General features: G+C 44.6%; 4 protein-coding genes across 4 annotated transcripts; 1 reads left to right on the plus strand and 3 right to left on the minus strand.

Annotated features, from left to right (window-relative positions):
* Positions 1-1,128: 1,128 nt before the first annotated feature.
* BHQ10_004407 (uncharacterized protein) lies at positions 1,129-8,178 on the plus strand (the record flags this gene model as incomplete). Its single annotated transcript, XM_040876769.1, has 4 exons — positions 1,129-1,604; positions 3,721-3,967; positions 6,140-6,332; positions 6,395-8,178. 4 exons carry the CDS (start codon positions 1,129-1,131, stop codon positions 8,176-8,178), a joined length of 2,700 nt encoding a protein of 899 aa, XP_040732911.1.
* A 418-nt stretch (positions 8,179-8,596) lies between these two features.
* BHQ10_004408 (uncharacterized protein) lies at positions 8,597-14,306 on the minus strand (the record flags this gene model as incomplete). The annotated part of the gene is made up of 5 exons (XM_040876770.1): positions 8,597-8,983; positions 9,049-9,343; positions 9,396-9,771; positions 10,557-13,241; positions 13,301-14,306. The coding sequence occupies 5 exons, from the start codon at positions 14,304-14,306 to the stop codon at positions 8,597-8,599; spliced, it is 4,749 nt and encodes a 1,582-aa protein (XP_040732912.1).
* A 1,838-nt stretch (positions 14,307-16,144) lies between these two features.
* On the minus strand, positions 16,145-17,884 carry BHQ10_004409 (uncharacterized protein; the record flags this gene model as incomplete). Its single annotated transcript, XM_040876771.1, has 1 exon — positions 16,145-17,884. One exon carries the CDS (start codon positions 17,882-17,884, stop codon positions 16,145-16,147), a length of 1,740 nt encoding a protein of 579 aa, XP_040732913.1.
* A 1,142-nt stretch (positions 17,885-19,026) lies between these two features.
* Positions 19,027-25,757, minus strand: BHQ10_004410 (uncharacterized protein; the record flags this gene model as incomplete). Its single annotated transcript, XM_040876773.1, has 14 exons — positions 19,027-20,126; positions 20,178-20,464; positions 22,975-23,159; positions 23,360-23,517; positions 23,575-23,833; positions 23,889-23,943; positions 24,016-24,407; positions 24,453-24,570; positions 24,632-24,762; positions 24,815-24,930; positions 24,979-25,106; positions 25,164-25,252; positions 25,314-25,512; positions 25,570-25,757. 14 exons carry the CDS (start codon positions 25,755-25,757, stop codon positions 19,027-19,029), a joined length of 3,405 nt encoding a protein of 1,134 aa, XP_040732914.1.
* Between the last annotated feature and the right edge of the window lie 396 nt (positions 25,758-26,153).

The raw sequence follows: 26,153 nt of genomic DNA on the forward strand, positions 1-26,153 counted from the left end.
GTAATCAGGCCATGAGGAGTTCAGTTGAAGAGGATTACCAGCTGCCCATAACCTATCCCATGCCTTCGGAGTTTCATATTCGATGTTCTGATTTACAATAGATGCGGGCGTAAAAATGGGAAAGGCCTTTGGTACTAGGGCTAAAGAAACAACGAAACACCTCAGGCAAAGCATGTATTTATGTGTCCACTTTCTTTCCAACAGTACTAGTATTGAGAAATATCAAGAAATGAATGACCCTCTACCATCTATCTAGTGCCTTCACAAAATTCTTTGGCCTTCGGGCCTTGGAGACATCCACCAGACCACTTGCTGTGGTAATCTGTTCTTGACGCACTTCACCATAGTCTCTTTGCTCTAGCCAATTTTGTTCTCTCACGGAAAAATAATAAGACATTGTGAATGGTACATCAAGAGGTCCAGTAATCAAGGACGGGGTTTGCGTCATGAATATCTGTGCCCCGTACGTATCACATTTCTTTAGGCCACGATTTCACGACGGGCAAGCTCTTACAACACTGTGGTAAAAGATATCGATTCCCTGTTTACCGTTAGCAATACCCTAATTTGATGACGCGTCGGATTCCTGCGAGGGCAGTGGTCCCCGTATTGATATCGCGTGATGGAGCGTTCAATGAAGCTTGACTCGCCTGTCGTGGTAATCAAAAGCCCCCGATGGATGTATTCTTTCTAATCAATCTATAATCTTCTAGAATTCTACATTGCGAGTTTGCTTGGTTGCCATTAGGTGACTGCAGTAAGTCCTACCATGATCTATGGAGTCCTTCTTGACTGCGACTCATTACTTGAGCAAACATACAGCGTTATCATCTAGTCCTTGTGAGGTTTAGCGTAGGTAATTGTAAATATAATATTATTTTCTTCATCTCAGGCATTGCACAAACATACAGGCGGTACCTTTTTGGATGCGGTGATGGGCGTACGGACAAAAGAACGAAGGGCTTTTCCGACTCCAATTCTCTATGAGAAACTGGTGTTTACAGTAACCATTTATTTTTTTTTTTTTTTTTTTTTTTTTTGGATTACAACTTCCCACAGTTCTTCGTTCCTCCTTGATCACTCAAATCGAGTTAATCCTCCGAATATCGTCCACAGCACCTCCTCACGATGTCGAATACGAATAATAGAGGACACTTCTACAGAGTCCCGAGTGACAAACTCACCTGGTACCAGAAAGCATTCGAAGCAGGCGTTGTGAACAAAAGTTTGCGACAGTGGAAAGACTTGAGATCTGGGTCTAAAGTGACCCAACCCCAATATCTTTTGTTTAGAACCATTTTTCCGTCGTGTGGAATAAATGAGTTCGATCCTGATGTTTTCGGCCTGACCGAGAAGGTCAAAACGGCAGAGGAAATTCTCGATCATTCGGAAGACTTTTGCAGCTATATTGCAGCCATAGAAGAAAATCACTTTTTCGCACAAGGACAGTTTGCTCCCTTGCGAGAACAGCAATCGGAGATTCTCGCGAAACCAATATTAGAACCAGAAATGATTCAAGGACCTACCACCACTGACGAGGCTCCTGTGAACTCCACCCTGATCAACTTCCTTAAAGCCCTCTTAAGTGTGGTCGACAATCACGAGTACGTTTGGAGATACTCCAGATGTCATTTCAAAGCAACATGGGCAGAAAATGACGCCCAGAATCAATCAACCCAAAGTAACAGACTGGCCATCGGCATCGGAAACGATAGAGTCAAAGTGGAAGAACATGGGTTTACAGCAATCAACGATGGGCAGATGCAACATGCTGTGAGCTTCTTGGTGAAGCTGATAGTCGAATGTAAAAGAGGACCGCGCCTCCAACGCTCCCCTGTTGTTGAAATGCAAGAAACAGCCCAACTAGTGGCCTGGATACGCCAGTATCCGTCATCTGCACGGCAGTAAGTTCAAAGCCCTAAACATTACAATCACAACTGACGGAAATAGACGTGTAATAATTTCTCAAAATGGGCCGAATATCTACGTGAGTTTTGCGAGGTACACCGACAAATACTTGAAATATCTCAACGATGGTGACGTATCATCGAATGAGTTCATGTCCGTGTATCAGTTTGGGCCTTACAACATCAACCACGCTGAACAAATGAAGAAGTTGTCCATTATATTGGTGGCCTTGTTTCTATGAGTTTTGGAATCACAATTGACGAGCAGAGGTGGGCCGATGGACTAGAATATTGCATTCAGTTGTCTCCGATTATATTCATAATGGTTGGGAATAGGTCATAAAGTGCTCCAGACTTGGTCGATAATCAACGGACCAATACAATGCAGGTTTCAGTAAGCTGAGTACTTGTGTAAATATTCTTTCCTACCTTCAACTCGCCTCGTAAGATGTCAAGAAAATACAAAGCGCATGCAACTGAATGTCTGACAAAAGAGATATGATTGACTCCGTACGTGGCCACTTAATAAGAACAGAGCATACACAATGTATGATCTGACGGAATGCGTCATGAATAGTAGGTGGTGAACAAGTCTAGCATCTGTCGCGCTCCCTTGAGCCTGATATAGTGATGCCTCAAATCATCAAATCATCTCTAAGGAGTGGTGAAAACCATATTCAGCAAAAATAATGATGAAATCCAGACCAGGAGTATATTCTGGGCCGGTATTGACTACTTTCATCTGGTGGTTTATAAGAGGAGAGATGCACGGAAGTCCAGTGTATCCATAGCAAAGTTTTCTCAGCTCAATAGCGTTGAATGTAGAATCAACAGTTGAGAGCCATTCATGCAAGCCTAGTGCGCTCTTACGTGTGAAGATGCTAATTTCAAACCCATGAACGCCTTGCAGAATTAGTAGTTTCAGTGTCAACTGCATCTTGAATTGATGAGGAAGACAACGTTCAAAAAACTATGCGTGCCGGAAATCTTCCTCTTTGGAAACTGAAGATTTAATTCGGCAACATTATGTTTCTGTTCTTCTATTTCCTCCTCTTCATCAACCTTTTCATTCTCTTTGAGCTGAGATGCTCGATATTTCATGTCTATAAGGGTTATGCCCAGGGAGCATCGACGCTGGCTCAGAAACGCTATACTGTTCGGTCAACAGTATAACGTGAGGGCACGTGTCGGCACTTGATCCTGGAATTCTTAAATCGAAGTCCCCGATGTCAACAGCTGAATCTGGCCTCATCAGTAAAAAGTGGGCAAGGACGACTGCGATTGCAGTAGCACTAGCTATATAACAAAGAAGTAGGGAAGGTCATACAAGACGCGGTCTATGCCATAAAGTTCAAGCAAATCAAGCGCAGTCGATGGCATTTTCCTCGGGATTCGGGGGACATGGGCATCAAAATCAATCTCGACTGCTACGAAGGCAGAAGCTTGAACAAATGGGCGGATACTCACCTTTTCCCCTTTGTTCCTAACAGTGGCTTTCACAATCCACAAACTAGAGTCTCTGAAATTGCTGATTACATCGAGAAATGGGTGCATGGTGCCTGCATCCCGAGGAAAATACCATCAACAGCGCTTGATTTGTTTGACCTTCATGGCATAGACCGCGTCTTGTATGACCTTCCCTACTTATTTGTTCTATAGCTAGTGCTAACTGCATTCGCAGCTGTCCTCACCCAGTTTTTAAAGGAGGGGCCAGATTCAATTGTGGACAATGGGGGTCTTTGATTTTCGAATTCCAGCCTCGATCAAACGGCAAGAACTTACCTCACGTTATAATGCTGACTGAACAGTATAGCGCTTGTCAGCCAGCATCAATGATCCGTGGAGAGCTTGAAATTATCCTTACTGCCATGAAAACCCGAGCCGCTCAGCTCAAAGACAATGATGATACGGACGACGAGGATGACGAACAAAACGAGGACGATGAAGATAGTGGTGAGGATGAGGATGAAGATGGAGGCGACGGAGTGAAGAAAAGAGAAGAACCAGAACAAGAGGTTGAGGAATCGAAACTTCAATTTCCGAATGAACGAAGATTTCCAGTACTTTTAGCATTCTCCCTTCTTAGCTCTCAAGTTGCATTAACTGGTATTGACTTCGTTAATAATATTAGATTTTGGTAATCTCAGCCTTTGCGCCTACAGACGTGAGAATGCACTACGCTTGTATGGATGGTTTGCAATTGCACATCCGACAATCACCAAATTGGAGCATGTGGGAACACAATAAAAACATGTTGGATTTCCTAGCGGCTGTTCTTCTCAGCGAACCAGTGGATGAAAGCTACTAGGTATCACTAGCAATCGAAGCCACGAGTACGCCTATTGAAGAATCCCAGCTACGACCCGCGAGCACCCTAACAGTCGCATCTCAGACCATCTAAGGCTCTTCATCACGAGCTCCGCGCAGTCCAGTTGTCACATTTCGAAGCGCTCGACTCCCTACATCGCGATTGTTAATCGGCCCAGATAGCCCAATTTATCTCCAGTCGCCAGATACTACGCTTCCTAGGCATCCAAACATTGAGAAACCGACCATACTCAATGTCCGCCCTTGAATGTCACTAGCTAAGAAAGTGGATGAAGACGAGGACTAATCATCGTCATTATTAGGTTTTAAAATAACCGACACGAGATGGTTAACTAAATCAATTATGCCATGCAATAAATTCACGCCCGGTGAAATTGCAATGTGCTTCCTTCTCAATTCTGTACGAATTTCACAGGGGGCTTGTAGGTGTAATATGTTGTTTCGTAGAATATAGATCGGTAAGTAGCTATATAATTATACACGTCATAATGGTTTGTAAAATATAATATGGAATTATAAAAATATAAAAAATCATAGTAATATCATATTTTAAAGACACTACCTAGGCACTGTAATCTTATCTGCATTGTAGCCTTACTATCTAAATTTTTATTCAGATTCCACTATTATCTTACTGAGATCTACTATATATCAAATCTTATCATAATCATGTTTGACTCAAATGTGAAGCGATTTCCTTCAGTGTATGACTCTTCTACCACGACTAATTCTTCGTGATAGGGCTACAAAACGCTTCTCATATACCATATTGCACACAGCGCGAGTGAACGACCTGCACGGGGTGTTGAGAAGTTCTATGGATGCTGAGTATGTGCAGGCCTTTTGCGACAACGAGGAAATAGTGTTGTCAATGACCAGGGAAATTACAACCACTAACATATGTAGTTGCAAAGTTTATTCAACTTGCGCAAATAAACCGTTTTGAGTCCCTTCCTCGTATTTCGCTGCAGTAAACTTCGCGGCTGAAAGTCAACCTGCCGACTGCGCCGCAGTCAATAAACCCTTGAGTCCACCTGGTCGTAGGTACTATTTCCGGGCCAGAGTGTTATTCCTCCATGAAATAAAGTATATTGAAGTATATTGAACTTTTGAAAGCATATCCAAGGACACTTGATATAATCTATAATGAGATATTGACTAAGGTCTAGTAGAAAGCGGAATGTCTAAATGATGAAACTGTTTAGGAATGCGTAATCGTATTAGAACACCTCACTAGTGCTTGATCCAAATATGACGGCACAAGTATCTAATCATACAATAATAGCAACCATCAGTCTATGACACTTGAACTCTATAACTTAATTGAATATTTTTTTTTTTTAAAATAAGAAATACGAGTGCGGTGTGGGCAGCAGCATCGCAGGGAAATCTAGGCAATTTATGCCGAGCAGTGCAGCGGAAGCCTGGGAGAGCCTCGTTTAAAAGCCGCGTTCCTGACATGGCCAACGCCACGAGCCCTATTCTACCGTGTCGCTTGTAGCGTTCCTGAACGTGCTCGGACGGTGGAACTTAAAGAGTTTCTCTAGGCTAGGTGACTGGCTTGATCGACATTAAACTTTCGCTAGTGGTGTCCTCGGTCCCAGCCGGCTGTGCTTTCAATGAAATGTCGAATCCCGATCCAATGATATTGGATTTGCTTTGACGGGCATTTTTCTATACTTTGGACTCTGTGATTGTCTGTTCGTGTTGGCTTGGCGTGGTGACCATGACTGTGATATAAGTTAAATACCCTGTTCACCATGGCCCTACTAGCCTAGGAATCGCGAGCTTCTGGCCGTGATCTAGGTACTATCAACACCGCTTCACTCTTTCAGCGGGCACTCTCTTTGCTGCTAAAGGTCCCGAATTATTTTTTTACATTCGCTTAATCATTTAATACGCAGACATTCGTTATGAAGTTCTCGCAGCTTGCAGCACGCCTTCTCGGCGGCTCTGCTGGCTTTCACCAGGTTGCCCGAGATGCTTCGCATGATCTGGTAGAAAGAGGTGTGGTAGGCACTCCGTATGTCGTGATCCAAACAGTGACAAACTGGGTGTGCACTACCTACACATCTACTATCACGGGACGGGCATCGGGTAAGTTTCAATTATAACTTTCTAAATGTTGTAGCATGCACTGGATTAATACTTCATACTAGCGACAACTTCGCCTGGAGTCCCTACTCCGATTGTTACTGTTTTCCCATCTCCGGGCACTTACACCATCCCAGCTTCCACTGTGACAGTTACAGCCCCAACAACCGTCTGTGCTGCTCAAACCACCTCGTTGGCTCCAGGCCCCAACACAGTCGGGGGTGCCACCACTGTCGTTACTGGCCCTACAACAATCACTGTCCCCTATGCCAGTGTTGTAACAACAGAAGGCACTGTAACCACTACGATCGTTTCCACTGTCTACACCTGCCCAGCAGCTGGCACTTACACAATTGGCGCAACAACCATCACTGTGCCTGAGACAACAGTCTACGTTTACCCGACGTCGACTTGCTACTACCCAGGCACCTACACACACCCAGAGGAGACTGTCACAATTACCAAGACTTCTGATGTCTACGTCTGCCCTTATACCACTTCGACACCTTCGTCCGTGTCAGCCCCCGTGACAACCACGACGTCAAGCGCCTTGACAACCTCTACAAGCCCTACATCGGTTTCTCAGTCTACAACATCCAGTACCAGCACTAGCTCTCAGAGCTCAACATCCCCATCTTCAGTGTCCTACTCTTCTGTAGCCAGCAGCTCATCTCCACACAAGTCATCCTCCGTGCTTGTGACTTCTTCTAGCAGAACCAAGATATGCTCTAGCTCACATTCGAAGTCCGCTACTCCAAGCTCTAGCGTCAGAGTTTTGACCCCCAGCTCATCAGTGCCAGCGACAACTAGTACTAAGCCTAGCTCAAGCATGCCGTCTTCCAAGCCTGTCACTTCCTCCAGTGTAACTAAATCATGCTCTCGGTCTCATTCGAAATCTGCTACCCAAAGCTCCAGCGTTAGAGTTTCAACCCCTAGTTCTAGCGTGGTGCGAAGCTCTGGCGCTATTCACAGCTCGAGTGTCATCCCTAGCTCCAGTGTCAACCCCAGCTCGAGTGTCGTTCCCAGCTCAAGTGTTGTGCGCAGCTCGAGTGTCATCCCCAGCTCCAGTGTCATCCCCAGCTCCAGTGTCGTTCCCAGCTCCAGTGTCATCCCCAGCTCCAGTGTCGTTCCCAGCTCCAGTGTCATCCCCAGCTCGAGTGTTGTGCGCAGCTCAAGTGTCGTTCCCAGCTCGAGTGTTGTCCCCAGCTCAACTGTTGTGCCAAGTTCCAGTATTGTACCAAGTTCTAGCGCTATCCCCAGCTCAAGGGTTGTCCCTAGTTCTACTGTTGCCTCCAGCTCCAGCGTGAAAAGCCCCACTCCCACACCCAGCTCCTCAATCCCTATGACAAGCAGTGTGTCCACAACAACCCCATGTTCCACATCTACCACCACAGCCCCTATCGCAACTGGCTCATCTTGCGCAGGCGGCACTGCTTACGGATACGCAACAAGCAGCGGCAGCACAGATACCACCTTTACATCCCTGAAGATAGGCAACAACTGGGGTTGGGTAATCGCCGGACCCCTCCCCATCACCGGCAATCTTTATCTTGGCGCCGGTAACAACGACATCTCCAAGTCGACGTTAGTGGGAACATTCTTGATCACCAAGAATGCAAACTTCTTCGCTGTCACCTACACGCTCACGAACCCAGGCCACACTCTTCAGGAAGTTCATTTCTATTATGGCGCCACATACCCGAATCATGTCGCGCCAGGACAGTTCCCCTTCGTTCATAGTTTCTCGGGTTCCCAAACGACGTACACTTTCTATGTCCCATATCATGCGGAGGATGATACATTTATCGTGCACGCGGCAATCGGCGGTGGTTGCGAGGGTGATGAATAGTATTGTTAATGTTGATCTTGATTACCTATTATCTTCATTTCTCCTTTTACAATTATTAATATATTTTGGATATTACTTTTATCGACTTTTTGAGAAGATATCATAATTAGAACAGACTCTCTGTTAATAAGTACCAAGGCACGTGATGCATACGGTTTTCCTTGTTAGGTAATGATATCCTAATTCGGCACCTCTGATCTGTCTAGCCAGGCAGCATATAACTAGTACAGGTGCCCAGTCAGGAACTCCGATTAACAAATTTTTATTTCACATCTATGAAAAGTCTCTTAGTAGCCTCTCATAAATAGGCATTTTGACCTAGCTTTCTATCCAAGCCAGATGAATGACATAACAAAGTGGAAGATCTTCGACTGAAATTCGTATGCAGGATCAACAATATGGCACGATTAGTCTTCCTTCAATCTAGGCTCTTCTTGGAGTGAGGATTGGGTCCTGGATCAATGGTCGTGGGCCCTCCCAGTTCAATATCGTTCCTCGGGCTAATGTATGTGCGTATCGCTGTCGAGCCCCTGCTGCTCATGAGTTGCTGTGAAGGCCTTGGTGGGATGACAGTAAGCGGCTGGATGATAGGAGGTGGCTGGACGATAGGTGGCGGCTGAATGACAGGTGGCTGGTGAAATCCTGAGTGGGCATTACTCAAGAATACCATAGCTAGGAAGTTGAAATCGTTAGAAAATGCCGTCGCTTCCCATGTTCCCGATTGGCGAATGTGTAATCGCAAATTGTCCATACAGGCGTAATAAATCCTGATATTGGTCGGAGCATACACCGAGATCATTAGAACCTGTAAGATATAGCATATATTGTTAGAATCAAATGTAAATGGAGAGGACCCAATGCGCACCGTACCGGAAATCTGCTTTCATATGGAAATTGTAGTTTGCGCTGATTCGTGCGAGCCGAATTCTCCTCGCCATCTCTCACTAGCTGATTTGCGCGGTTCCGCATAGCTGTAACAATAACTTCGAGCTCTCCACGAAGGATAGAATTTTCGCTGCAAGAGCTATGCTGATGAGTCAACAGTATAACGTGGGGATATGGTTCGCCATTAGGTTTTGGGTCGAACTCATAAACATCAGTGCCCCATCCGTTGCGCCATGGTGGGTTGAAATCGTAGTCATTGACGTAAAGAAGGTGTGGCTCGCTGATTTCACAGTCAAAARTCATTCAAGTCAAACAGGAGGATGAATTCTTACTAAACACGACGTTTCCCCCGAAGCCCGAAAATACCGAAGGCGCTATGGCCGGTTTGTGGCATTTTCCTTCGTATGACACCACCATCGGCCCATCGCTTGATAAACGTGGCGACGTAGATTGTGCGACCTCGAGGATGCATCCCTTTCTTGGCTGCATTAAACTTAGCATAATCCAGAAAAGATCTGGCTTCATCACTGTGGAAAGCCTTGTGGTCGATAGGATGATCTGTTCCGAAGGTATTGTAAGGGTAGAACTGGGTTGGAGAATCTTGGTTTTTCCAGTTGTCGGGTTTGTGGAAGTTGTGTTGGACGAGGACTATGTTCTGATGTGCCAAAAAGTAGTCCGGGATGTCAGGGTGAGTCCGTAGTGCGGCAGCTGTGTTGTTGTTGCGAATAGCATTGTAGAGGGACTAAATCCTTGCACACATTTGAGAAATCATGTTTTCGATTGGCAAGTCGACTGCAGGGAAGAAATATAGATGCGGATTAAATAATATCTCTAGTTGTAAGGGTGGATAAAAGGAGGAAGCTTATACAGTTAAGGTCAGACATGGCTAGACAGGGCTGCCAAAAGAACACACCAGACACTAAAAATCTGGATAGGTGGAAGATTTGCAGGACGTGAAGGCTCGCTACAGGGTCGTAGGTCTAAACTGTAGTACGAAAAAGACGCCAAAGACAGCGCCGCTATGTTTCGCATTATATATGGTACCTATTAGATCGGACACGTATTATACAACCCTGCGAATGGATCTGTTTTTGGTGGAACGGTATATTTTCTGGTATCCAACGCCCTAATCAAGCCTTACGAGTGGCATAAATTAGCATTACATATGGACTTTGACATGGATACGACTGGGAAACCATTCAAAAGTTTCACTGCGACTGTTTTATGAGTTTCCTTGGAAATCACCTGACACTGCGACCGGTTCTACCGCTGATACTTCTCCAGTTTTTACCGTTCACTTTCAGTTATCGTCATATTGTAAATTTCACTAGGTTGTGCGTATCGAAAGTGGTTTTAACATCAATATTTCGTCTCGAAAACATGACTCACAGATAAATACCTGCAGTCTACAATTGACTCGTTCACAAAGAAAGCCCTATTTCGAAATCAACGTCAACTTCTTTCCATAAGAAGCCTTGCCACGGCCTCATGACCATTTCGTGTTGCATAATGAAGTGCTGTGAATCCATCTTCCTCACTGATATTGATATCAGCCCCATTCTCAATAAGAAGCTTTGCCATGGCCTCATGACCGTATTGTGATGCATAATGAAGTGCTGTGTATCCATACTGATCAGTGATATTGATATCAGCCCCATTCTCAATAAGAAGCCTTGCCACGGCCTCATGACCGTCTCGTGATGCAAAATAAAGTGCTGTGAATCCATCTTCCTCACTGATATTGATATCAGCCCCATTCTCAATAAGAAGCCTTGCCACGGCCTCATGACCGTATTGTGATGCATAATGAAGTGCTGTGAATCCATCTTCCTCACTGATATTGATATCAGCCCCATTCTCAATAAGAAGCTTTGCCATGGCCTCATGACCGTATTGTGATGCATAATGAAGTGCTGTGGATCCATACTGATCAGTGATATTGATATCAGTCCCGCTCTCGATAAGAAGTCTTGCCATAGCCTCATAACCGTTTCGTGATGCATAATGAAGTGCTGTGTATCTATACTGATCACTGATATTGATATCAGTCCCGCTCTCGATACAAAGCCTTGCCACGGCCTCATGACCGTTTAGTGATACATAATGAAGCGCTGTGAATCCATCTTCCTCACTGATATTGAAATCAGCTCCTTCCTCAATAAGAAGCCTTGCCACGGCCTCATGACCCTTTTGTAACGCATAATGAAGTGCTGTAAGTCCAAACATATCAATGATATTGATATTAGCCCCATTCTCAATAAGAAGCCTTGCCACGGCCTCATGGCCATTCTCCGAAGCTCGCAAAAGTCCGGTCTTCCCTTCACCATCTAACTCATTGAGTGCCGACCCTGTTCCAAGTAGAAGTTTTGTAATATCCAACCGACCTTCCTGAGCAGCCCAAGACAGTGGTGTTCTATTTTTATATCGCTTGAGGTCTTTCCTATTTTTCAAGCCCTCTGCGATATTGATATCATTTATAATATTTGAAGCTGGTTTCAAAAGAGCAGTAACGGCTTCCTTGTTACTGCCGGCCAAAGCGGCAAATAATGGGTAGTGATATCTCTCACCATATATATGGATTTGCGAATCTTCTTTAAGGCATGTACGGACGAGATTCGGATATCCTTTGTCTGCAAGGATGTAAAGAAGACTCGCAGCTAACGTGTATTCACGAATCTTGTGCTTCTCGAAGTGATTATTCGTCTTGATCCAGCGCGCGATTGGAAATTCAGAAAGAAATTCATTCTGTACAACCGCCTCAGCTGCAGCATTCGCATGGTAGAGTATACTTTGAGCTGCATACTTTAAGAACGGATATTTATTCGATATATCCTCTCCAATGGTAGAATGTGGAGATGCAACTAGACGTTCAATGGAAGACGCCGGGAACTGATTCAGATAAAATATGCAGCATTTTTTGAGTTCTTCATGACTTGAGCTCTTCCAGTCGGTTTCCATTCCAGGCCATAATTCATTCAAACCATTATCTCTGAGAAGGAAGTCTCGAACTGATTCGTGGATAAACTGAACTGTTGGGGATTCGGATCTTGTAATCTCAGCGAGTCCTTTTGAAGAACTGATGACAATTTTGTCGAGAGTATTCCTGTTATAGCTACCAGCTGGAATTCGGCTATCAACCCTATTCTTTATTAATGATAACCCAGACCAGAGAGCATGACGAAACTCCTCGGGTCGCAATGGCCGCTCTGCATATAGAATCCAGCGGATACTTAGTAGGAGTGAGTCCATACTTTTGGTATCACGTGTTAAAATATCTTTAAATAACTTGCTCAGATCGCTGGGTATTTCCGCGAGTCGTTTTCCTAAGGCTAGTCCGCCTTGTCGGTCCTCCTCGTTCAGGATCTGAACAACGAGAACAACCCACATAAAGACACCAGCCGCTTTGCGTAAAAGTTCGGGTAGTAATTCCTCAATGAGCAACGCATCATTGAACCTGAGATGGCTTTTGATATAGATCTTTAAGTCTTCTGTGTGGCCTGATTGCTCCTCCAGTGTCAATCTTATTCCATGCTTGAGGACTATGTATGGATAATGTCGACTTGAGAAACAGATTCTGAACTGTATATCATGGTCTGTAGCCTGTTCCGCTAAAACTTCAAAGAATTCAACCATGTCCATAACTTGCTGTTCATCACACTCGTCTAGAGCATCAACGAAACAGGTAAACCGGCGATGACCAAGGGCGGAGATTGCGTCGCGAAACAGGTCCTTAAGAACGTTTAGAGGAGGACATTCCTCTTGATATTGGAGGAGTATATCAGGGTTATCCAGTATTGTTTGGAGGTCGCGGTACTCTTGAAGTAATTGTAGCAATAGTGATCGATACATCCCTGAGGTCGACTTTTCTAGAGGTTCACCACGAGCATTGAAAAAGAAGGAAGCAATTCTATTGTTCCCACGGCATGCTTTCTTCATATTGGAGTAGACAAACTTCATGATAGTCGATTTCCCTGCACCAGGCTTGCCACTAATCCAAAGAAATCCAGAGTGTTGCTTTAATCTTGTGGGATCAAGCCACACTTTATAGTCACCGTGGTCGAGAAGCCATTGACAGGTTTTCCTATCATTTTCCTTGATGGTCATTCTACGGGAATGCATTTGCTTGAATTCAAGGGACTTCATAAGCAGTTGCCGGTGATTCTGAGGGATGTTATGATCTGGAAATTCAGTATAAGTAGAGGCAAAGTTATCCCGACTGCCATTGAGTTCAACTCACTAAGGTCAGATGAATAAGCAACTACTGGCTGCTCTTGAATCGCAGGGAGCTCTTCAATCAATTCCCTTGTATATGCAGCCGCGGTCGCTGCGGCATATCTTTGCCATTCTTTGTTTTTATGGGAATCTGAATAGTCACAGATCCCACGAATTGGGAGGCATGGGATAATGTCCATAGGGCCTGCAGCTTCCATTTCAAAACTTAAAATATCTAGCTCTCGAGCAATGTTGTCTCGGGTGAGGCCATGCTTTATCACCTGGTTCCCAGAAGCAATACCGCCGTAATGGATCTCTATAGTGCCGGGCAGTCGTCTACTCCGAGATATAAGTTTTGACTGGTCGCAAAAGTCACAGCTGGATGCTTCCGATGTATGTTCATATGTCGCTTGGAAAAGGCGATCTGGAACAGATGGTTGACTATACTTGATGTGACTCTGTAGCTTCTGGTGCAGAATGGATGGGACTCGACTGGGAGAATTTTCATGTTTAGCGCGAAGACTGGTCAAAGTCGTTCCAAGCAACGGCGGATAGGTCCTGGGAATAGCAATTCGCTCGTATTTTCCATCTGCCACAACCTTTAAAAGATCGTATTGCATGATTCTTGTTCCAACGACGACATCGCCTAGACGTATATCCTTTTTGCTTGGCACGCCGCCGCCAATACCAACTATCAAGGCCATACGAATTCCAGAAAAGGTTCGCTTTATGTTTGTGGCAATCGTTGCCGCGCTGATTGTTCCGTACTGACCTTCCGGTAAGCCGGCAATGACGATATTGTGCTTGTTGATGCTTCCCAGAACATAGGTATTAGTGTCATTTGCATCATTAGGCGGAGTTTCGTGGATTTCATCGAGCATCGCCTTTGCAACTGCCATCTCAATGTACAGAGCGCAAATCCAGGCGATGGTGTAATTGTTATGTTGTCGAGTAGGATGACTGCCCTGATGGAAAGTCTTCCGTCGCTTTGGGTTGGGATGCACTTCAGGCCCCAGATCTTCACTATCCATTTTTGCCTGACTTTCAGAAAAACCAGAGGTGCATGTAAATAATGAGAACAGATCTATGAATTCAACCTTAGCAAACAATGTTTTGGCAAAATCTTCTGGAGGTGTGAGGAGGCACAAGACAGACAAGGCTGTTCCACTATTCCCACTGCCAGGTGGCTGTGTGCGAGAACAGCCTTGTGTAATCCAATAATACACCATAGAATATCCAATGATTCGCTAGGGCCGGAGATCAGATATCATGCTAATTGCCGTAGTACGTACTATGGGCCGCTACCCGCATGTGGATCAACTAGTATGCTACAATACTATAATATAGATACTACGGAACCAAAAAGACTAGATATATAAGGACATTCTTTTATCATCATATATTTAGTTCTTTATAGTCCTTTAATATAAGTCATTCAAATATAACAGTGAGAGTTAGCAAGGCATTCATACTTATACAGGCACCAGGCTGCACAGGGAATCTCTTCTATCTTAGTTACGTTTAAGACTTCCATACACTAGTTCGACTATTGTTACTCTATTCACTTAGCTTACTCTATCAATAACAACCTTCAGAACCTTTGTGTGGTTCAACCCAGCCTAGCGTACCTCGACACAACGCTGTTTAACTAAGGTGGATCCAGGACCGTGACATAAAGGCTCACTATAGGGTTATAGATATAAAGAAATATAAGATATAAGAAGATTATATTCCTCTACATCTAGTAAAGATTATAGATAACTATACAAGAACCCAAATCATATGGCTTAACTAATGCAAATAAGACAAACAGGAGGAAAAATATCAGTCTGGACTAGACGGCACCTCAACTCTACCTAGTCAGGCAACCCGGGTGCCGAAATAGGCAAATTGGCAATCATGAAGAAACCGCGCGGCGATGAATGAAACAACGAAGCGAGGGGAAATTCTTATCTTTGAATCGATTTTTGATGTAACACGAGATTGATATTTAGCGACTCATTTTTCTCTGATTGACTCTTATATCAAAGTCAATCATAGGACACCGATATTATTACCAAGCCAGTGACATCTAGACAAAGTCCTAATACTGTAAACCTAGTGCGAAACCGCTGGAACACCACGGAAAGTCCCAAACTGTTTGTGTTCAGGCATGAAACATGCAAGAACGGGGCGCCGAAGACGAGTAGTAAGAAAACCTAATCTGGCAATAGGTGCCAGTTCTTTACTAAACAGCCATTGTCAACACATCAGAGCAACGACCGGATATTGTCGTGACATTGCATTAGCGAAATAGAATGAGTGTAAAAGAATCAATTGTCTCAATGCAGATACGTCTAGCTGAAGTGTGATCGTTTCTGAGTTATCCCCAAGACTTATACTCAACCAGCCCCTTGTCCATTCTCTCATTAACTGATTTTTTCAAAAGCTTTCAGTCCCAAACAATAGGATTCTTTTAATACCACTGATTGGAAACCAAGATGACTGACAGGAAAGTCAAATCAGACCTAGGCAAAAGCCATTTTCTTCCAGGACGCCCCAAACACCCCGTAGCGCTGAAAATAGCTGCAGGGGAAACATGAATAAAACAGCAATCGATGTAGACATTTATATCGGTTCTTATATTTTAGCAGGATTCGGGTTTGTTCCTACTTCATCAAACATGACTACTAGCTGCCTTCATTTAATGGAGTGAGAAAAGGATATGCGTGACTATATACATTAACATTGATACCAAATGGGTCTTGAATGCGGTCTACATTATGAAAAGCCTCCAGGGCGGGGGTTTCAGAAGGATACACGTGGTTTCCCAAATCCTCCTCTAGAAAAAAAAAAGTAGCGTGCAAGCGGGCAATCGCAAGATTGGCAATTAATGATGAGCAGCAAAAACCCCTTCTCGAGCAATCGACTTCCTACACTCTTCCATTATCTTGGCTTGTTTCGCAACATCGGCCAAACGGGAAATCACTTCCTTGTTGCCATCGACGAAAGTGAAGATGGCATACGGAATCTCGACCTCGCGGCAGAAGTCACGGACGAGCTTTTGGGTTTCTCGAAGATTGTGGCGAGGGATTCGAGGAAACAAATGGTGGATTGCCTGGAATTGTAGACCCCCATGGAAAAAGTCTAGCCAGGTAGGGCAGTCGACGTCCATAGTTGTCCGGAGCATTTTCTGAGGGAAAGACTCGTGTATCCCCAGATCAGCGGTAGACATGGCGAAATGAGAGAGTGTGATTTGCACATGGAGCGGTGACGTGACCATGTGTGATATGAGAAGGTACCCAATTCGAGTCGACCAGTTGGGGAGCGACCGGTACAAAACCCCATATCCAAACCAGGTCCAAAAGAAGCAGACTCCAACAATCTCATACCATCTGTGCCACCAGGCTGGCCCCTTTTTCGGACCCTTTCCTAAGAAAAGGTGACCGTAGCTCAAGGCATAAAGATTGAATCGAGCAAAACACATGATGGGATAGTAAAGATAGTTTTGAACTTGCAAAAACATCTTAGCGGCAAAGTCATATTTCATGACAATACCGTAGTATGTGCTGCGGAGACTGGTAAGTAGTCGGTGGGAGATGGCGAAGAATGGCATATGTTGAATATCCGGATCGTGCTCGGGGGCATTTGTCACAATGTGGTGAACGTTATGGTTATGTTTCCACCAACATAGACTCAATCCGCCTATGTAGCTAGCAATGGTCATGCCAATAGTTGTGTCCAAGTGGAAATGGTGAGTGATGCCCATATGACCGGCATCATGGACTGTGAAGACTAATTGATGCCACAAACATCCGAGAAAGAATGCAGACAGCATATACCAACCCCATTGGAGGAAGGTATAACTCAATGCAGCGAATAATGTGTACCGACAACATTCTCTGAAATAACCCCAGTAGTTGCAATCGTAAAGCCCTTGAGAGGCAATTCTCTGTTCCAGCTCACGATATTTCTGAACAATATAATCCTGCGAAGTTGCATCAAGAGCAGGGTATTTGGCAGTATCGAGTACAATCTCTTGCTGTGTCCGGGCATCCAGGAACGAAAAATGGGATTCCGACATTTCATCACGTGATGGTGCAGGTGAAGTAGACGATGCTACTGTTGAGACAGAGTTTCTCCGCCGCAGACCAGTATCTGCGTCAATCGGCTCGTCAAAGACCGGGGAAGAAGAACGTGAACTGGCATCACTCGAGTCATCTGAGCCATTCACTTCATCCTTACTGTAAAGACGAAATTGGCCGCCTTGGATGGGGGGAAGAAAGTTATTCCATCGTCCTTGTATACGTCCGATCTGGTATGCGAGCATGCGTTGACGGGCTTCGACGGAGTGCAAACTATATACCAAACGATTGTTAGTATCGACCACGGCCATAAGGCTCAAAATAAAGATGCGGACATACACATTGATCTCGTCCGTAGCATCGCGACCGACCATGTGCTTGATTGAGATCTGGCCACCAGGATGGTATTGCAACCATGCATCTGTCTTCAAGACTTTTCCATCGTATATCACAATGTGTCGACCCTCTGCAATCAATCCCTCGATCTCCCGTCGCGAGAGAATCCGTTGTTTACGGTCAACGGCGGATCGTTTAGCGTCGGCCATGGCGGGGTGAAGGAAAAGAAGGACTGGTTGTCAACAATTCAAAACTTGGAAACTTCGTTGATCTATCTTATGTGCAGTGACTCATTGTAGCCACAGCAATGGGGGATGACTGAACTAGATATGTCCGTCTGTTGTTGTTTCTTCACAAAGCATGTCGTTGTCCAGGAACCAGGGACGCTCATAAGAAATCGGATGGGCGGAGGAGGGCGGCACGTGTGGGGACTAAGTGGAGCCCGCTCCAGGCTTCCTCATTTTCTGAGGATCATCATACGACAACAGCCTCTTTCTCTCTTCACCGCAGTTTGCGATCAATTGATCTACTCTGAAACATCAAGGCGATGGCAGCTCTGAACATGGCATATATCATGCTAACATGACTGCTGTGATAAAAATACAACTCAGGAACGCAGCTAGGGCAAAGCAATTGGACCCTCTTGTGTCGTGATGCTTGACAATCACGGTTGACATTTCTTAATCCATCATCCATGACGCTCGGCAGTCTTTTCAAGGCGCACACAACATTTCAGAACGGTTGTGAGATATCTCGGTACAAACCAAACCGGAGCTTTTCTTCCCCCGTCTTCTCAAAGTGTTTAAATAGAATAGGCATGGGGAAGCCGAGATTCATGACAGTTTCTGCCTAGATATCGAGATCAATCATAAGATTTCGCGTAAACACTCTTCTACACACTCTCCTAGTAATTATCGTAGTACGTGTACCGACCCAATAACGGTCACAACCACTTGTGTCGAAATTCTCTTCATTGGTCGTCTTCCGCAATATTTGTACTGATGGCGGCGTCTATCATTGAATGTCACCTTCCCTCATGGGGGATTATTAATGTAAGAATTGGAATAGAAAGCGTAGCACCAGCGGTCGTTATTGGTCCGAATACATCCAACAATATACCGGCCTAAACCTCTACTGCGCACCTCGGCGATGTCTGCAACAAAATCGTCCGGGATGTCATCGTTTCTTATGAAAAACAAGAATTCGTGACGACATTACCAAAATCTATGTACTCGAGGTCTATAGAGATACCTATTGAAAATGCAACATACTAACATGAACCAATGACATGCAAAGAATAAGACTTATATCTTAAGGACCTTGAACTCCATCGTGATTCAAAACAAAATCCCTACCTAGAATCGCCCCTGTGCGGGTAGCTCGCCAACGGCGTATTCGACTCATACGGCCGATACTCATGACGATTCGAAAACAGATCCTCAATGTTGTCATAACTCCCTTCCGCGTTCAGAGATCTATTGGATCCTTTAGTTTGCAGAAACGAGAATGATGCAGATGTATGGCGTTTCAGCACCGATAGCGCAAGTACAACAGCCACAATGATGCCCGCAATCACCACGTATGCGATGATTATACTAGTCTTCACAAAAGACCAGGACAGACCTATCGCGCCGACCACGATTGCAAATATGAGAATGATGCGGCCCATGTGCAGATGAACGGCGCCAAATTTGGTGGGCATCTGGTGCTTCTTGTATTGGTAATGGTGCCAGAAGCCGAGGAACCATTGCGCTAATACAGCAATGACGCAGATTATTCCCAAAATTTGATGTGCAGAATTGTAGCTGCTAGAGCGGTTGTACATTGTACTCAACCAAAGACCGATCACGCCACCGATGCACACTAAGATTGTAGCAAGGGTTTGGTTGACCCAGTGCCATCGAACGCTTGCGGGGATCAGGCGTAGGAAGATGGCGCCTCCAGGCATAATGATGATGAAAGCGACGGAGAGAACAGCTGCGTGGATGATGACGGGCCAGTTACTGTCGGAAGTCTGATTGCCATCTTGCGCGGCTCCGCTGCTGGTTGTAATGGATGAAAATGATGTGGATAGGAGAGATGTGCCATCGGTCCCGCCGGTGGCTTTGGTCATGTTCATTTCGAAGTTGCCTGTATCTGTCAGTGACTGCACATTTGCTGTGAAATCCTTGGTTTCCTCACCGTATATAGAATGTCGTTCAAGATTAGCTGAGAGTGAATTACTCTGTACCTTTACTAGACTTCCAGAGCTAGGTCCCAGCGCGTAGATGAAAGCTTGGTTCGTACTATTTAGATCCAGAGAGCCCCTGTTCCATGTCGTACAATTTGTGCAGCGACCGTTTACGGAGATGGTTCCATTTGCGACGGTGCCGGACAAGGTTTCAACGTTGATGCTAGATGAATAGCTCGGTTCCGTTTCGTCAGTGCTGATTCGGGGACTGAGTGTGACGCCTAGGACATAAGGGTCAGTCGGAATTCATTCAAAGATGCGAAGTAACAAACCATTTCCTGTCGAATTCAAATATGCAATAAACATGAGCGAATCTCTCATTTCCGAGCCCGTACCAACTGCAATCCAGGAGTAGGCCTCCGGGCCAGAGAGGTGAAAGTAGATATCTTCCGAGTTAGCTGGGATATTGAGCGCAAAGACATAGTTCCCGGACCCTGAGCCGGGAGACGTGACGAATACTGAAATTGGATCATTTTGAATGTCGTTATTCGTTTGACCGAGGACGAGACTCGACAGAACCAGACATGAAAACCCAAACAAATTGATAAGCATTTTGAAGCTGTTCACAATTCCCGGTGTGGACAACAACTACGAAAGACGACTTTTTTTTTTCAAGACCAAGGTCGGGGTGTTAAGACACTCTGTTTAGCTATTTTAAGAAATCTATGTCATGCCCCAAATTTGACTGGTCGGCGCCATGGAAGCTTGCTTGTGTATGCCGAACCACGGGTCATTATTCATGGGCCTCCAGAATGTCTTTGCACAAACCTGCACCTGGGGGTCTGACCACGGACATAGCCATGATAACGGGCCCTCATTCTCAGGGAGAAAGGTACAAATCTCGTTTTGTGATGGCGAATTGCCGTGCTACGTCCGCTGCTGCCTCATCGACTAGCGAATCATAGGCCTTTTGCCTCTGTGGAATGTCCTGCTTTGGAAAAATGATAGAGGTGTATTAGTAATTGCGTAGCTACTATTGGTCAATCGGAGACTTGTTCTCCACATACATTGACCCCTGACCAAGCAAAGCCCTAAAACGCCAAAATCACCCGTGGGTCAGAGTCCCCACGGGTTTCATGTCAAATCCCAAAACATGTGGCTAGAATGACGCCGGGAAGGACGACGCATCAAGCTCGCTACGGTGATAAGCTTTTTTGACTGGACCACCGAGCTTCCCAATCTGGACAAGTGGCTGAGAGGCTAGATCATGATCGGCGTAGCTGGTCGATCTCAAGATTGAAAGGCGAAAGGGTAGACTGTGTAGACTGTGCACACTGTCCTATAGGATGACAGAATCTAGATGTCGGAATATGGCTTTGAACAAGTACATAATCAGGGTTTTCCTTTCCCCGGAGTGACACGAGTTAACTGGGAGCCGTTCTCAAAGCCCCACGACTCATATATTTACGTCCGAAAATTCAGAAATGTAAATACCGCATTCAGCCACCTAGGTGGCTATATAATGGAGTTTAAGGGGAGATCAGATCAAGTCCTACCTAGGTAGTCAAGATCTAGTCTTGAAAATCTTTCCATAGGGTAAAATACAAACTTTGGTTAATCTATTGATGCTTAATGCGCGACGACGAGTCAAAAAGATGGGCCGCGTTTCGAGCACATTTGGGAGTGGTACCTTCGTAAGTCCAATGCAGATAACGAAGCACTTCAAGCATTATATGTAACATACTTAAGAATCTCAGTATTTCAAATTGACGTGAGAAGTCGAAGATACTTCCGTTTATAAATTAGTGTTTACTGAAAAGTTCCTCTTTCAGACGCGAAGCGCCTTGTTGCTACGAAACCAGCTCCGTGGAATTGTCCAGTTGACCGTAGACTACATACACATCTCGACAGAGATCATTTGTATAAATTAGAGAGATCTACGCTGAAACCGTTGGTGAGTGTGAATTGTAGTACCGAAAATCCACCACTGGTGCTTTAGGTCTTTTCGGCCAACGATTTTAACTATGCTCATCGAAATTACAAAGGTAAAGGCAAGCATTTTGGTCCGGGGTCACACCGAATTAATGATTGCGATAAGCGAATTCAAGGAATGGTAACACATACCAAGGAAAAATCCAAGAAATCTGCTCGCGGAGGCAAACGAGCTCAACGAAGCCTCCCATGGAGGACGAAAAAGTAAAGCTAGATTTCGTTCAGCCAGTTAAAGCTAGCGTAATTCAAGTACTTGCAAGACGTGTAATTCTTGGATGAAGTTCCGTGACAACAACGAGGGCTCCAAATCGCCTCATCATTAGATGAAAATGGTAAAAAGAGGCCGTCGTTCTCGTTCCTTGTGCTTATCACTTAGTCTTCAACGAATATTTCTGACAGATATTTTATTTGTGAGCCTCAGAAGTTTCTCTTCTTAGTTTTCACTAGTCACTTTTCGAAATCCAGCTTTGTTACAGTGGGCTGGAACAAGTGGTACCCCTCGTACCCAGCACAAGGGTGCGGAAACTTATTTCGTGGTACTGTAAGTTGAATTCAAGCAATCCCACTACCACCAGCCTCGTGATGTTAACTTACTTTTTGTCGACTTCTTTGTGAACCACTTGCTTTTTATCAAAATGGACAGCTAAGAGAGCTTAATCCTACTTACATATTAAATGACGAAGTATGGAGTGAAGGTGGAGTGCATTGTTTATCTCGATGTTCTTCTGTTGGCACGATTATTTAGTGTGCATCAATCAATATTCTCAAACTAGGTAAGCATCTGAAATGTATTCCCTAAATATTCACTCATAGTTTCAGACAACTCTTAATTGATTTAAATAAAACGAAGTTACAAAAAGGTAGCTTCATACATCGACATTAGTCAACGATCCATTTCTAGGACCTTGCTATGAACCGCAGCTGTACATGTGCTTCATGTCTGTATATAGTCAACTAGTCTACTTGGTAACAGCGATGTTTGTCTATAAATCCGTTAAGTCAATACACTATATTATTCATTTCATTGATTATGATCTTCCATTCCGCTTTGTATCTGACGAAAGCAAAGTATACCCCATCGCTCAAACCTCCACGATCTCCTTAGCTCTGTATATCAAACCCATAGGTTTGACATACCCAGAGGTGCCTGGCTTTCTCAATTGGGTCATTATTACAAAACCTTGCTCTTGAACCACTTCCACTGCCGTATATGGCATATCAGAATCGTAGCCTGACATAAGATGGACCAAAGCGCCATCGGGGACATAACCCTTGTTGCCAGAATCCTTTGCATCCACCAGCGTGAAGGGAACCCCGGAGGGCTGGTATAAATGGAGTAGTAGTGGTAAAATGCCGGGTCTTTTTAGGAAAGGAAGCAGAGCGCGGACCCATTGTCTGCGAGAGTCGCCCCATGATCTGATTTTGAATGGCTCTCCAAATTTTAGCTGTCATTTTTGCACCGTCTTGTAAGTACGAAACACATAGAAGGATTTTGAGAGCATGTGAACAGATCTTGGCTTACCTTTTCTTCCTCGCCTTCGACGAACACTGTGTCAGCTATGAAATGGGTAGCCCGATTTGACTCTTCAAAAGTGCATTTAATTGATGCCCCGGCCTCTTCTAATGTTTCCAGATCCGAAATGGATGGCCGCACTAACATCTTCCTTCTGGCGTATTGCACTTGGTAGACGGAACTGTTAGTATTCATAAATGGGAAAAAAGAGTGCGGATACATACCCAACTCTTTAACACCGTCAGAGACACCAAAAAACAGATCCGATTGTGGAAGCTGCAGCTGAAAAATTTGGCGTCGTTCCTTCTTCAAGTCACCGTTGTTCTGATCTTCGTCTTCGTCTTCGTCTTCTAGGCGACTAAAATATGCTACCTCCTCATTCGTGAGTTTTCGTTGTGCACATAAATCAAACCGCTCAATGATCTTTTCGCCAACCTCTGGGAAGGAAGCGAGAAAGTGGTATAGTGGAATCACATTATCTTGCTGATGAAGGTGTAAGCAAGATATAGAAAGAAAAGTGATTACGCATCGGACCTACCTTGACAATGCGCCAGTTGGTATACAAACCCACAGTACCGCACCACTCAGCAGGACTAGAAGATAAAAATGTATCAGTTACAATTCAAAGATAACAGAAATAGCATTAACTCAACTTGTTGCACAACAGTGTATCTCCTCCTGTAGCTTCCCAGGCTAGGTTCCGCGTCAAACTCTGCTTGGAATTCTCTTTAACCTCCCTGCTTTGTTTTTCATAACTACTTTTTACCGAAGCTTGAGCAAAAGAGTGAGAGATAGAAGCTGATGCCGCCACTTTCAATTTATTGGCATGATCTTTTACTTCCACAGAGCCAGTAGCAGTGCTCGCTTCAGTGTAGCTTAATCGGCCACCTAGTTGTATTCGACGAGCGAAAAGAACACCGAATTTCTCATTGAATGCCCTCAGTGATTCAGGGTCAGTCACCGTTCTGATTTCGTTGAGACACTCAGTCGTGACGGCGAGGCTTGATGGATCCCAATACATGGTCACGCGAGGATACTTTGATCTTGCATTAGTAACCTAAAGCCAGCGAGAGATACGTAAGTAAATGAGCTCAGAACGTACATTGTAATTAACGGTTAGCTTTGTTTTATTTTCCTTCTCTGCTTTGTTGTTGTTGTCGGATGAGCCACCTCCAACACCTGCGCTGACGCCTGCCGAAACGCCGAATATACCAACGCTTCTGGATTTCATTAATTAGTAAATATGAAGATGATAAAAGTGGTTGCTCAGGAGTCGATTACCCTGCCATCTGAAAAGACGCCTCTAAGAACGAACTGTCGGCACATGACTTTTCAAATGCATTCTTAGTCTCAACCACGGTAACAGATGAATTGTCATCTACTCTAAACCGAGGAATCCGAGACTTAAATATCTGTCGTGCTTCAGTGAAGATCCCATGAACTTGCAGATAGGAGGTTGCGTACCTTCTTTGAATCGTTGCTCTCCGTCGGATCCTTCGCGTCATCGGACGGCGAAAATTCTTCGATAGACTGTGAAATCTCATAACTTTCAAATTCTCTAGGGTTTATTTTGAACGCTACTATAAGTGTAAGTCATTTTTTGGGCAGAGAGTGAAGGATAGTCCGACCATTATAGGCACAGCGTTCAACCTTCTGCGGCTTCTTGTCCAAGCCTAGGACTACTTGATACCCATTCAAGAGACAATTCGACCTAACTATCACGCTCCATTCCCTCTCGTTCAGATCCGCAGCGTGACTGAGGTAGTTGACATTAGACAAGTCAGATCCTGCGACAATGGCTAGACCGCCTTACCTCAATTCCCCCTGCACTGCCTTCCAGTCACTGGGATCGAAGGATGAAGTCAAAAGCTGTGGATTCTTTTTGAGAACTTCAGGGGGACTCTAACAAAGAAATAATAACAGTTAGACGTCATTATATACCTATCTAGCTTAAGCCACGAACCTGAAATGCAAGATCTAGCTTCTGTTTGATAAATTCCTGTGTTGCCTGATCGACTTTGGTGAAAAGCTTCTTTTTCTTAAAGTAGAAGTCTAGTTTGGAATTGGTGACCGACTTGATACCCAGTAGAGATGAGTATAAATCCACCTTCATATCATCACCAACATCGGAGCCATCCTTTTCGCAGAATGGGCTCTCTAGACTATTACATGTCAACGATGCTTGGGCAGCAGAGTTTTCTGCTCCCAGGAATACTTACTCTTTGGACTCAAATACAGCATTATCTATGAGGATCTTCCTGACTTCTTTCAGGGTCTTATCTTCGAGCGATTCTGCATCACCCAATTGAATGATTTTTTTTTGCTTTGAGGTCGAGGTTTGAGGGTCAAACCGATGGACACGGATGACCTGGTTTTTTGGTGGCAGAGTTTCATCTGGGTTCGACATGACAGCGATAAAGAATTGAATGGAGTTCTTGGAAGGAAAAAAAAAAACAAGGATGAGTCAATATATTGCCTTCTGGTAGAAAGAGCGCAGATGTATGTTATGATACTTGGGCAAGAAGCGGTTGCCACGAGTGTGATTGTACTAAGCATCATAGCCTGGGGAATATGCAGGTGCACTAACAAATGCAAAGTGACGAAATAATCTGAGCCACGGCGATCCGTTCTAGCCAAAAAGGAGCCTTTTTCGCATTTGAGGTATCAGATCTATGCTTATCGACACCAACATATGCGGCCCGCCCTGCTGACTTTTTCCATTTCGCATGAACTCATGCACAAGAGCGGAACCGCTAGACAATGAGACGCGTGTAAAATCAAGATATACGGATGATCTGCATTG

This window comes from Talaromyces amestolkiae (assembly GCF_001896365.1).
Source record: "Talaromyces amestolkiae strain CIB chromosome Unknown scaffold7.1, whole genome shotgun sequence".
Taxonomy (NCBI): Eukaryota; Fungi; Ascomycota; class Eurotiomycetes; order Eurotiales; family Trichocomaceae; genus Talaromyces; species Talaromyces amestolkiae.